General features: G+C 38.6%; 1 protein-coding gene across 3 annotated transcripts in view; it reads right to left on the reverse strand.

The window, feature by feature from the left end:
- Positions 1–14,523, reverse strand: part of PATL1 (PAT1 homolog 1, processing body mRNA decay factor) — a 28,956-nt gene that overhangs the window by 12,176 nt on the left and 2,257 nt on the right. For all 3 annotated transcript variants that reach the window (XM_001498390.7, XM_070228747.1, XM_014729585.3), the window contains exons 2-10: positions 14,337–14,448; positions 8,256–8,473; positions 7,645–7,725; positions 6,832–7,026; positions 5,801–5,902; positions 5,277–5,366; positions 4,824–5,047; positions 3,542–3,631; positions 471–651 (exon numbers count right to left, since the gene is read on the reverse strand). In XM_001498390.7, the coding sequence (XP_001498440.1) occupies positions 471–651; positions 3,542–3,631; positions 4,824–5,047; positions 5,277–5,366; positions 5,801–5,902; positions 6,832–7,026; positions 7,645–7,725; positions 8,256–8,473; positions 14,337–14,448 (1,293 nt within the window). The remainder of the gene's footprint in view (positions 1–470; positions 652–3,541; positions 3,632–4,823; positions 5,048–5,276; positions 5,367–5,800; positions 5,903–6,831; positions 7,027–7,644; positions 7,726–8,255; positions 8,474–14,336; positions 14,449–14,523) is intronic.

Raw genomic sequence — 14,523 nt, forward strand, 5'->3', positions numbered from 1 at the left:
TGAAAAGATGATTTCAGTTGTAATACAAGCACAGAATACGGCTGCTCTTTATCATTAAATAATTTACACTAGTGGCAGTAACACAACTTAAACTCTACAGACTTTTGTTGGACTGCTATAAATTTACTTTACCAAAAGTCCAAGCTTTCAAAAAAGCTAATCACCAATGGAAATATCTTTAAAGTTAGACTGCCAATATTCTTAATCGAAAGAACCAGATTATTGATGCCAAACGGATTTGAAAAAATTGGTCCGAGAGCCTCTATGTGTAAGAAATAAAAGACACATATGCAAACAGTGTGAGAGGTTCTCCCGCTTGAAAAGAGGACAGAATTTGCTGAGTCAATTCTTATCCACTTGACTACCTCAAAAGAAAAGTCTATCCATATTTAATTCTACCAATATTTAAATGAGTGCCTTCACCAGAGTAAGGGACTAACCTGTCATCCTCAAAACTAGCGACTATTTACCTGGTAATAAAAATCATCCAGGTAGGGATCAGTGCTTTGCAGCTGCATCATCTGGATTTTAGAGACCCAATCCTTTTCTCGCTGCAACATGAGATTGGCATATGGATCCTTCCGGAGATGATCGTGATGACTGCTCCGGTGACTTCCTCTATCTCCCGCACCATTGAGGTTCCGATGCTGACTGAAAAACAAACAGGTGCCACATTCACTCTAGGGGGGTACATTCTCTATGCTTGACACAATGTGACAATAAACCAGGCCAATTAAAAGAAAAAAGATTCTCTTTGCTTTCGTTCAAAGAGTAGTGAAAAAGAATTGAATCTTAACAGAATTTGAGAGGGAAGAGCTACGCAATACATAGTTAAGGAGATAAAACTGAGATCTGAGTGCCTTACCATATGCGAAGTGCTTTCACCTACGGACTTTTGTAAAGGCCTACAGTAACCCTATGAGGAAGGCAGTTTTATTTTCTCCACTTAAGACAACAAACTGAGGCTAAAAGAGAGCAAGTAATTTGTCCAAAGCTGTACACCTGGTGGAAAGCAGGAGCGTTGAACTTGGGCCAATTTGACTCAGTCCATATACTTTTTTTAACTTGTTGAAAAATCACAAAATACTTCAAATATAGAGAAAAGCCCAGCAAATTCTGTAACTAACATCCATTTACCCACCACCTAGACTTAATGAAAAAAATTTATTTGGCTAAATTTGCCTCAGATGTTTACAAAGTAACATTAAAGTAAAGCACCGTTACAGTCATAGCTGCAGGCCCTCTTACCCTCTGGATCCCAGTTTCCACCTTCCCCTTCTTCCTGGAGGAACTACTATCCTGCCTTTGGCATGTGCTGTCCCTGAAATGTTCTTAGACTTTTACTGCTTGTGTGTCCACCTTTAAATATTATACAGTATTAGTCTATGTGCCTTTAAGTTTAACATAAATGGCACTAGACATATAATTCTTTTCCTTGCTTCTTATTCAACATTACGTTCTTCATATTTATCGGTGTTGACAATACACCCCGGTATAGACCAAAAAGTAGAATTGCTAGGATGTGGTGTATCCACATTTTCAACCTTATCATTTACTGCCAAATTCTCTCTCAAGAAGCTGTATACACCATTCTTGCCAACAATGACAGTGTTCAGACACTTGAAGTTTTGCCTGTCTGATGATGTAAAATGGTTATCTAATTTTAATCCGCAATTCTCAGTTTATGAGTGAGCCTGAAAATCTTTTCATTTTTATGGGCCATGTAAGTTTGCTCTGCTGAGAATTGCATGTTTGCGTGTATCTTTTTTCTGTATAGAAGGTTAGTATATTTAAAAAAAATTTTCTTAAACATGTTTTTAATAGCTTTATTGAGGTATAAATGATATACAAAGAACTGCCCCTATTTAACGTGTACAATTTGTTAAGTCTGGACATATGCAAACACTTGTAATACCATCACCACAAATAACAGACATATCCAACACCTGCCAGAGCTTCCCTATATCATAAGAATACTTAACTTGAGGATCCACCTTCTTAACAAATTCTGAAGTACACACCACCATATTGTTAACCATAGGCACTGGAAGTTTCATATTTTAACACCATCAAATGTATTAATCTTTTCCTTTATGGTTTGTACTTTTTTTTTTGAGGAAGATTCACCCTGAGCTAACATCTGTTGCCAATTTTCCTCTTTTTTTTCCTCCCCAAAGGTCAAGTACTGTCGTATATTCTAGTTGTAAGTAACTCTAGTTCTTCTATGTGGGACACCGCCACAGCATGGCTTGATGAGCAGTGTGTAGGTCCGTGCCCATGATCCGAACCAGCAAACCGCTGGCCGCCAATGCAGAGAGCACAAACTTAACCACTCAGCTGCAAGACTGGCCCCCTGTACTTTTTTGTGTCTTGTTTTAAGAGCCCATATATGTTTTTTCCCTGCAAAAAATATTCTAGAACTTCTTTGAAAGTGAGAAGAAATTACACACACAGAACCATAAAACTGAAGGTTGAAGGAACCTCAAAGTTCTGTTTTTCTTATTTTATTTATATATGAATGATATCAGCTCCATGAAGGCAGGGGTTTAACGTGTCTTACTCCTCTTTTACCCAAAACCTACCACAGTGCCTATTTCACAGCTGGGGCCACATATATAAATACATATATTTGTTGAACGACGATTAAATAATTAGAGGCAAAAATAAAGAGTGACTGTCGGCTTTACATAGAACCCAAATACAAGGCTAGCCAACATATTTCAAACAAAATATTGAAAAAAAAAATATTTAAAAAAAAATGTTGGTAAACAAAAGGTAGGTAGGCGTATGGTAAGAACTTGGTAAGGAGCATAAAATGCTGACCAAAAAAAGGAAGAAAAAAATCAGATGTAAACTGTATGTGTGATTTATGATCAACAGAATTTTAATTAACTTGGAAATTGATAAAATCTTGTCATTTAAAGCCTGTGTATCAAAAACGTGGCCAGCCTTGGTGTTCTAGTGTTTAAGGTTTGGTGCTTTTACTGCCACAGCCTGGGTTCATTTCCGGTCAGGGAACCACAGCACCGGTCTGTCAATTGTCAGACTGCAGGTGACTGCATGTTGCTGTGATGCTGAAAGCTGTACCACTGGTATTTCAAATACCATCAGGGTCACTCATGGTGGACGGGTTTCAGCAGAGCTTCCAGACTAAGACATATGTAGAAAGGAGGACCTGGCCACCCACTTCTGAAAAAACTGGCCATAAAAACCCTAAGAACAGCAGCAGAGCATTGTCTGATAGAGTGCCAGAAGGCGAGAGGGTGGCACAGAAAGACCAGGCAGAGTTCCACTCTGTTGTACACAGGGGCGCTACAAGTCAGAATCCACTCCACGGACCTAACACATATCAAAAACTTAACACCAACAATATCATATCAATAACAAATCAAAACAGCATATATGATCTGACTTTACCAGTAAAATAAGCTCAATACTAATTACATTTACTAAAAAAGTAAACTAAATTAGTAGCACCTTGTTACACTATCAAAATTAAACGCTGAATTAAGAAACCACAAAGGAGTAGGATGGTACTTACTTTCTGTTCTGCTGTTGTCTCTGATGCAAGAGTCGACGGTGCTGTGGATGAAGGTGAGTTGTGTCTGGTCTAAACATTGGGGCCTGAGATCTAAGAAAAACAGGAAAAAGTTTTCACTTTTGCTGTCCTGATGATTGGAAGTTTTAAAGAATGCTGTCAGTAAAGGATAATTTCATACAGGTTCACCCATGGCAACGCTAAAGTGCATTCTAAGGAGATCTCTCAGAAGGAAAAGACATGCATATTTTTATGTGTCCCAAAGGGCAATTCTCAAATCCTAAGAGGAAGATCATAAAATTGGAATGAATTAACAGTAAAGCAACATAATTCTTTTTCTTTTTTGCTCCTAACTGTTAAACATAAGTCTCTAAACAAATTTAATATACTTAGTTTCAACTCTTGGGAATGACACTGAAAATGCATATGTGATGGTTACTTTTATGTCAACTTGGCTAGGCTAGTACCCAGTTGTTTGGTCAAATATTATTCTAGATGTTGCTGTGAAGTTATTTTGTAGATGTGATTAACTTTTACAATTGGTTGACTTTAAGAAAAAAGCCATGACCCTCAATAAGGTGGGTGGGCCTCACCCAATCAGTTGAAGGGTTTAAGAGCAAAAACAGGTTTCCAAGAGAAGGAATTTCGCCTCAAGACTGTAACATAAAAGCCCTGCCTGAGTTTCTAGTCTGCAGGCCTCCTCTATGGATTTCAGACTTGCCAGCCCGCACAACCACGTGAGCCAATTCTTTAATACAAATCTCTTCTTACATATATATCCTATTGGTTCTGTTTGTCTGGAGAACCCTGACTGATACAATATACTATGCAATAAAACACAATTTTGCTGAAGCAGGAAATTGAACCTCCCTGTTATAAAACCAGGGTAGAAGCAAGCACTGAGATTAGCTGGCTACTCAGCATCTATATCTCTGTTCCTTGGCATATGGAAATTCTTGTCAAGAGATAGGCACTCAGTGTATATGTGAGTAGATATGCGTTTGTAAAATGGATAGAAAGTGAGACACAAGAAACTTTAGAAAAAATAAAAGAGGTGATTAACTAGCAATGTGCAAATGTACACAGGAAACATGTGACTCGAGGGAACTGTGATTCATAAGAAAGCCTGGAGACAGTCAAATATTTCTCTGTTCAGCAACTTGAGGATCCAACAATATCTCAAAATAGCTCCCCTGCAACCCTCGAGAGACATAGTATAACACTAACCCTCAATGATCCAGAGACCGGGCTGACATTGAATACACAGTGGCGTCTGTTTGTGTACCTTAGGTTTTGCAGGTGAGGTCCTGGGCCAGGGGGGTGCTGCTGTGGAGGAGGTGGGGTAGCGGGGGGTGGAGCACTAAAGAAGGCACGGAAGCCTGGTGCGGGGGGAAGCATCTGCCCAACTCGCCCTTGCAGCAACTTGGGATTCATGGCAGCAGCAAGTGGACTGCCAACAAATCCAGGGACCCGTGCAAACTGGCTGGGAGACATCCGTCCAGGCTGCAGCTATAAAGAGGGACAAGATTTTAGATTTAGTTATCAGCAAGTCCCCCTGCTTTTATCCACAGAAAAGTGAATACTGTTTCCATCAATAATTTTGTTTGAAAAACTAAAGGAAAAAATAAGGGGCAGTAGAGACTGATTAACAGCAAAAAAAAAAGGGGGGTGGGTATCATCTAACAACTCTTCAGAAAGTGCGTGAGCTCTTCATAGGTCGGGCTTATCACAGGCTTACCTGTGCTCCTCCAAGAAGCTGTGCTCTCTGGAGGGGGCTGAGAACAGGAGGAACACTAGGAGGGAAAGGGTGACCCAGTAGGGAAGAGTTCTAAGGGAAAAAAAGAAAAAATTGTACTATGAAACAAATTAATATAGTAAGGGAATTCACTAGAAAGGCAGAATAAATTTGGATATAAAAACTCTCAAATCGTACAGTGAAGCTGTCCACTGAATCTAAAGAGAGTAATGCTAGAAATTATGAAGCACTATGATCATGTAACATGAAAAAGAAAGCACTAGAATGAGGGACTGAAATAGCAGGAAACCAGACGATGACACCAAGTTTAGATTTTTAAAGATAAGAAAAGAGTTGAGGTGAGAAACAACTAAACATGATGAAGCACGTCTTCTGATCTGGGGACCAGAAGATCCAGAAATTCAAGTATGGAGATTATAAAATATGTATAAATCAGGAGATGTCTGCATACTTGCAGCGATCAGCAAAGACAATGCACATCTTCATTAGGTAGTAAAGTGACGCACCGGGACACTGCAGAGCTGGTTTGGAGACATCCTCTCACCATAGGGAGCAGGATAACGCGGTGGCATTGGGGGCCGAACATGGACAGGTTTCGGGCACAGAATCTATCAGGACAAACATATATACAACTACACTCAGTGAAGCCAGTTTTTCCTCTACCTACACTCCCTCCCCTCAAGTACTGGTAGAGACACTGAACTCAATGCAAAGCCCTACTTCTAAGCAAACGGCTACAGCTATGGGTTCACATCCAGAGCCTTTGGTCACTCCTCTCACAACAACACGCCACCTTTAACTGACGAAGATTTAGCTAATTCTCCAGTTATCCCCACCCTTCCATGCTATCTGAGGGAGGTAGCAGTAGATATTCTGACTTGCAAATTCTCTCCAAAAGGATGTATTTTGGTAGCAGTGAGGGAGAAGGAATGATAAGAAAGCTGGAGGATTAACTAAGTCCTATTCTGAAGCCCCTGTGATATGGCCGCCATGCTCAGCTCTTTCGTGATACATTGTGACTCCACCATTTCGTAGGATGTTGAGCCTAACTAGGCCATACCAACACCACCCTCCCCCCATACCTTCCAAATTGGCCTTCCTTTGCAGCTGCTGGTTTCAGGTGGAGGAAAGTCTATGGAACAGGACTGCACAGGCTCTAGGGAAAGCAGGGATATCTTAAAGGTAAAAAGGGACGTGCACAATGCTGTGTGTTCCCACTCCCCCCAGCTTTCAGTTACCTCTCTGCCAAGGTTTTGGGCAGCCAGCAAAGCATTTTAAAAAGGATAAATACACTAAATGTGGTTAACTACCCTTTTTCTCCCCCAATTAAAAGGCAGCAGCAACAGGAGCAGCACCAGCAAAGGTCATTAGGGAATGTGTCTCTTATTTGTACTAACTTCTCCTCTAATTGGCTCTTTTTCTTTCTAATCTAATGCCTACCCGAAACTTCCACCCTCCTCCCAGCATCACCAATTTCCCAAGTAATTTTGCCCAGATTCCCAATATCCTGGGCTGAGTGCCTGTTAATGAAAGGTACCTGCTGGTTGAAGCTGGGTACAGCCATCTGCTTGGGTGGGGTGCCTATGGGGACAGCTCTAACAGGAGGACTCCCAATGACAGGTGACGTTGACCGCCGTGGTAATGCACGCTCAGAAAGGTCCCGATCGTCTTCAGGGGCCTGTGGGGTCCTCTGAGGCAAGGCATATTCTAATACAGACACTGCAGGCATTTCCTAATTGAGGAAGTAGTAAAAAAAAAAAAAAAAAAAAAAGAGGAAAAAATTAGCTAACTTGTAATGTTTTAATAATCTCTACAGATGCCAAACTATCTTTAGAAATTATTTTTTATATTTTTATTTCATATCCAGTAGTATTTACCCTCTTTGGTATACAGTTCTACGAGTTTTGATAAATGCATAGACCCATGGATCGACCACCACAATGGAGATACAGAACAGTTTCATCATTTCTCAAACTTCCTTTGTATTGTCCCTTTGGAGTTAAACCCCCCCCACCCCAAACACTGGCAAACATTGATCTGTTTTCTGTCCCTACAGTTTCGCCTAGAAATCACTTTTTAAGTAATTCAAATCGTAAGCTGACAAATCTGAGTTCCAATGGCTCCCTTTCAATCTTTTCAACATAAAGCACAGTCAAGTGAACAATATCCTGGAGGCTGAGGAAGTGTACAAACAACAGCTACAGCTTTGAGTGTGGGATGGAGTAATCAACATAATACTGGCAAATGAGAGACATCAACACACTGTTTCAGTAAGGAAAGGACAACAACAGGAACCAACATGAAATTTTTAGATACTAGGAATTTTTTATAAGGAGGGAAAGTTTAATACCTGAGCAAGCAGCGGTCCTCGGATTCGCCTCAGAACTTCAGATCCATCCCAGATGCTGGAATTGAGACTTCCTGGTTGGGGCTAAGGAAAAAGGAAAACACACACAGAAAGTCTGCAACAGTGTGGGGTCTCTGAGCGACTTATCTGCTTTTGGTAAACAAGGCTTTAAAAAGAGCCTCAAGTGCTCGAGAATAAGAAACGTAGTGTTCCAAAACATACATTATTCCCCAACTTCATCTCTAAAATTGCTATCATCAGGAATTTTATTAACAATTTTCTATGGCATATGTAATTCTCTCAGGATAGTAGATGAAATAAAGTGGCAAAGCTCAACACTTCACTTTAATGGTTTTATTTTTCCTTTTTCTCCCCAAATCCCCCAGGTACATAGCTGTGTATTTTTAGTTGTGGGTCCTTCTAGTTGTGGCATGTGGGATGCTGCCTCAGCATGGCTTGATGAGCGGTGCCATGTGCACGCCCAGGATCCGCACTGACGACACGCTGCGCCATTGCAGGGGAGCACGTGAACTTAACCACTCGGTGACGGGGCCGGCCCTGACACTTCACTTTAATCATTAGTCTGCCATAGCTCTCAAATCAGAGTAACTTACTTGCAAAACTGGCCTGGTCTGCACAGCCGTCATGATAGCTGGATCTTCTAGTTCATTTTCAATCACCATCTTACTGAGCCTTTCTGCCAGATTCTCCTCATGGTCACCCAACAAGTCCATCTCATCCCTTTCTCCATTGCCTGTTTGTTCATTAACGGCCGCTGGGAGCTTCTCTTCCAGTTCAGCCAGGCGCTCATGTGCTTCCTGCCAATCATCATCTATCATAAAAGGAAATCATACAAAAAGAAATATGGCTCACATTGGAACTAAAAGGTTTTATAAAACTCTTCTGTTAACTAAATGAACAACTCCAATTCCAGAAAATAAGTAGAAAGTTAAATTTCCACTTGGAGATGAGATAAGAGGGATATTAAGTGGGCTTTTCACTATTGAGAACAAATAACATCACACCAGGAATAAAATTCAAGCATTTAGAGTAACAGCTTAATACATTACCAATGGTGTCCAAACTATATTCCGAAACCGATTTCTAAACTGGTGATAGAGATGTCCACTCCAACCTACTGGTTTTGAGATTCTGTGACATTTCACGCAAAAACGTAAAAGGAAACTTAAAACTCATTGCACTAGCAGACAACTTTCTCTTAGCTCATAATTGCCATCTTCTTTACAAGTCTTTAAATCCTTTCATTTCATTCAATTAATATTTGTTGAGCAACTGGTAGGTGATCAGCACTATTTTAGGTGCACGGGATACAAGAGTGTATAAAACAGACAAGGATCCTAGCCCTCCTGCAGCTTTCCTTTAAGCAGAGAAGAGACAGACAATAAACAATAAACATAATGAATAAGAAAATTAGGTACTATATTAAAAAATGAAATGCTACAAGAATATGGAGGGAGAGAGGCAAATTGACAAGTTTAAATAGGATGGTCAGAGGTATGTCTCACTGGGAGAGCGACATTTGAGCCAAGAGTCAAGAGTAAGTTAGCCACATGGCTATCTGGGAGAAGCATGTTCCAGGCAGAGGGACAGTCAGTGGAAAGGCCTTAAGATGAGAGACAGACAATTTTCAGAAACAGCAAGGACTGTGTTTGGATTGGAATGATCAAGGGGGGAGAGCAGAAGAAAATGAGGTCAAAGTAGTAGTTAGGAGGGAGCTCCTTCAGGACCTTTAGAGCCACTCTGATTGAAGGGGGGGCCACTGGAGGTTCTGATGTGGCTTGACTTTTTGAAAGAAATCTCTCTGGCTGCTGTGTTGAAACAGATTTGGGGAGAAGAAGGGGCAGCAAAACTAGAAGCATGCAGACCTGCCAGGCAGCTACTGCAATATGCCAGGGCAAAGGTGACAGTGACTTGGACCCAGGTCACTTCCTCTTCTATTTTAACTATGTCTTTGCTATTCCCGCACCCTACTGTATAGTCTGTGGCACTGGCACGAGGTTGTTGGCTCGTTTTTTATGCTGACACAGCATTGTTTTTGAGTCCCGCTATAGCAGACGCAAGTCTTCAGGACCCTTTATCAGCTTCTCTAGAACTAGACCTTACTCCCATCACATCTCTCATTCTAGCGCTCTGCAATCTCTCCATTCCACTCTGCTTCCATCACAAAAGCTCTACTCATTACTTTGCTCCTTTTCATTCAAATTCAGACACCCTTCCCTCCTCACTGAAGCTTCCCCTAATAACCTTTTCATTTTAATTCAACCTTCACCTCATCTAACCATGTGCTACTTTTGAATCACCTGAAAAAACCTACGTACTTTTTTGTATACGTTATATATTTTACTCTTACTTTAGTTTTGTTTTCTATGGCCTATAAAATTCAACAGAGAGTGATAACAGGTAATTCCCATTATAACTAACATAGAAACACAGAATTCTGAAAACGTGTCCTCAATGACAATCCTCCTCATATAATTTTTCTATATATCTCATTAAAACAAAGAAGATGGAAGAACAGGAAGCACCAAGACAAGAAAAAAAAAAAGCGCCTGTTACATAATAAGGTATAAAAAATGGTAGCCACTTAAAAAAAAAGTTTCAATTATTGACAATTTTCTGAGGGGCTCATGTGCAACTTGTTAAAATTATCTTTATTCTTTTTTCTGCTTACAAAGAAAATACAGATTTGTTAAAAAACTTAAACATCACAAAAATATGTAACTCAGAAAGTGAAAGTTTCTCATAATCCCACAGTTATGTTAAGTTTTTTAAAACACAAACTGTAACATTTAACTTCTTTTTATTTAAGCAATACGTCTCGGACATCTTTTCTTGCACAAACACAAACATATAACTACTGATAATATTATCTCATTCTTTTTAATACCTATGTAAGATTCTATTCTATTGAGAAACTAATTCAATCCATCCTTTACTGATGGAAATTTGGATTATCTGCAAATTTTCAATGTAACGATTAATAATGTAATGAATATGATATGTATCTTAACATCTTAAGCAAATATTTAAATAGGCTAAGTCTTTTAGGGTCAAATTATAAACAGTTAAAATTTGCTATTTTTATTATATAACATTGTGTCACATAACAGTAGAGATCCAAAAAGCAAGGAAAGTGGGACTCTAAAATTTATAATTTGGTATGATCAGAACCACTGTCTTGTCTTTGGGCACTGTGGTAGATCTGAATGTACTACTGCGGTAAAGGAAAAAATCCACTTTAGATGAAAATTACACTATTTATCAGTTATCTGAAAAAATAGTCTTAAAGAATAGTGTAATTAAAAATGAATTGTGACATTGATATTTGCATCATCTTTGCTAAGAAAGAGTAAGCTGAGCAAGTTTTTAAAGGACAAATCATTTTTTGCCATTTTACTAACTCAGCAATGCCAAAAAATGAGTCTACAATCCTGAATTAAGGGGTTGCTTTTACATTTATTTCCCCAATTTAGGAAGTTAATTTGCTGATAGATCAATTCTAATGCAGCAGAGTTCCAACTTGTGTTGTTTTCATTCACCACTTCCTGTACTCATGTTTACTAACTTTACCAGATCCTACCACAGATGAACAGTCTATTTGTCCTTAATAATACATTTTAAAAAAAACACTGGTTAAACAGCCATATCCTGTGTGTATGGCTCTTTTGTGAATTGCTACTTTTTCAAACATGTAAGCAAAGGAATCTATGCCATGGAACACCACTATCATTTTAGATTTTTCTTGCGCTTGTGAAAAATCACCTGAAGCAGTATGTCAGAGATGGCATGCCCTTACTGTAAGAGGGTACTTCACTCTGTATCTTGTTCAAATGATATAAAAATACAGTTACTTAGATATGCCAACGCTTGACCTCAATCCACACTGGCCAAAATGATAAAGGGTAGGGAAAAGAATAACAGAGAAATGGAGGGAAAGAGCTAGCTGTTTCTTTCAACTAATTAATCTACACCCTGATGTGGGTTACTGAATACCTGGCTGCTCTTATAAACTTATACTTGTAGTAATTCCTCTGAAGTCTGTCTCAAGGATATTTCTGAATAAAAACAAAATGAAAAGGAAGTAGAGGTGATTTAGTTTTAAGGCAATTTCAGTCCCTAAAGATTATAGCAACTATTAATAAAAGGGAGTATCAAGAATGGGGAGCCCTTTCAAGTGGAGGCAGGAGATTCCCAAAGATTCCCCAAAGTCTGTTTAAACATAACTGGTAGTCTATACTGATTGTATTTATAGTTACTTAACCTAGCTGGCACTTTCCTTCTTCATCTGTTACAATGAGGATAATAATAGTATCTACCTCACAAGCTTGCTGTGAAGACTAATAGTATATGTAAAACATTTACAATAATAAGCACCTTGTAAGTGTCAGCTTTTATTTTTAGAGAATAAGTTGAGGTTACTGTGGCCCATTTATTGTTCTAAGATGATACAAACACTTTTCCATGCAGAAGAACTAGTTTCTTAAGGAAGGGTGACATCAGGGCATTTGCAGCCAGTGACTTAAAATAACTACTGTACTAACAGGTATTATTCAAGTCACTTACTCTTTGAGTTAAAAACCATGAAACCAAAACATACGTCAAAGGTCTGACATTTTACCTCCTGGTTTAAATTCTCTACACCAGCTGTGTATCTACCTGTAGAAGTGTATTAAACAAGTCACAGGTTGATTTACATAGCAATTTTCTTTTTATAAACCGGTATAGTATTCATATCAAGATGCTACGAGGAATTAAGATTTTAACTTTACACTTCTAGTATATTATACTCTCAAAGGAAAGGGTTCATATTTGGAAATCTCTTCTCCATTATAAACTTTGTTGACCAAGAAGTCCTTCTTAATCACCCTTATGCTCTGGCGTACAAAGTGGGCCAAACATAGGCTAATTCACTCTCTTTACTTTTTACTACCTGTTCTTTTACTGTGTAACCCTAAGGGCTTTTTCAATGCGTGTGTATGTTTCTTTTTTTCCATCATGTATTTTTTTCCTGTGCGCTTTAACATCCTTTTAAGGCAATATTTTCCCCATCTTGTGAGGAACATAGAAACTCAGAAAAAAAGACTGTCCACAGAGCTCTGCAAGTCAGTGAGAAGGCAGGCCTGTTCCTCTTCTGTCCAGGTTCAAAACTGAGAACTAGAACATTTCCTACGCTGCTTCATCTTAATATAATACCTATAAATCAATTCCATCAACTACTTTTTAATACTGAGGAATTTGCTAAAAAATGGTAACATTTGGCATAATATTTTAAGAGAGGAAAAAGTTCCAGAAACAAGCACACCATGTTTGTAGCTTCCATTGTATTCTATAGGTTATTACCAAAGGAACTTCCAAATAAAATCTGCTGTTCACATCACGTGCCTGCTTTTGTAATTCTACTCTCCGTCCCTTTCCCTGTGATCTCCATGGAGAGAGAACAGCATCTTAGATCATATCATCCTCTTGGATGATCTCATCTCCTAAACCGTGGCTATGCTCCAAAAGGTCTTCGGTTCCCTTCTGCAAGGAGTCTAGCTTCTACCCTAAACACTTCTCCTGCTGCTCCCAATACTGGAAGTTTTAGATCTCTACTGAATTTTGTAAACTGTGACTGACAATAGTATACTCTTTCATTTTTGCCAATTCATTCAACTCAGTCTAAGCTTTAACAACTTTAAGCTGTTTAGATCACTGCAAAACCAGTAACTAATACAACACTTTTAAGACTCTTATTTGTTTTTGATATTCAACATCTTGCAATTTCCTCTTCTTCTTATTACTTAACTTTGATTATTTGTTGCATAGACAGAAGTGCTGTGATTCCAAAGAAAGCATAAATATTTACACATTCCAATCTATATACTGTTATTGCTGCTTTTCTACACCAACAGTCAATGCAAAAATATTTGCACTGACTCTTACTTATTCATTTCTTTTAAAAGTACAGTTTAATTTTAACTTGTTCGTATACTTGTTCTAGGATCTCTAATTCTCAAACTTTACCATATAAGCTTGCTCCCTAAATTTCCCATCTCAGTAATTTTAAACTCTGTGCTAAGTTTAGTTTGTTTCTTTAACTTTTTAACCTTTTCCAAATCCTAGAATATTTATCTATATGGAGGGGTGGGGAAATTTCATCTATGAACAGCACTTTTCTAACTTATATAGACTTTCTATCACCAAAATTCTAGGCATAAAAAGCTTTTTATTTTATTGAAGATATAAGACAATAGCAGGGTCATGCAACATACTATTAACTGAATTTTAAAACATACATATCTGAATCTGCGTTTTCTCCTAGTCCAGTAGTTTTCCTTAAGTTACATGTTCTACAAATAAAAATTTTCTTCTTCTAGGGTTATGTTAAACCTTTGTAAAATGTCTACTTCTCTAACCATGTGAATTTCTTATACTGTCAACGTAGAGCCATAGATCATATAGCCGGAAGGGTCAGGGTTAGAGAACACCTGGTTTTATAACTGAGGCAAAAAGAAACCAAGAGGGGGCAAAGTAGATGCTTCCAGTGAAGACTGGACTATTACTGATTGACAACAGGAATAGAATGCCAAGTCAATGACCGAGGTTACTCCTCCTAAGACAAAGCACTTACAAAAGAGAGCATTCGAAAAGAGCAAGAGACCAAGATGACATTATAAAAGGAAGATACCACTTACCAACTGCACCTGACCCAAATGTATCATCATTAAATTGATCAATCTCTTCATCTTCCTCTCCCAGGCCCTGAAATGCATCTTCATCTTCATCCAGAGGACAATCCTCCAAAGACTAAAAAAAGAGAAAAGAGATTAGCTATTCATGAAGTTCACAACCTCATTTTAAGTGTTCTAAAAATGTTCATCT

Source organism: Equus caballus, chromosome 12 (genome assembly GCF_041296265.1).
Source record: "Equus caballus isolate H_3958 breed thoroughbred chromosome 12, TB-T2T, whole genome shotgun sequence".
NCBI lineage: Eukaryota > Metazoa > Chordata > Mammalia > Perissodactyla > Equidae > Equus > Equus caballus.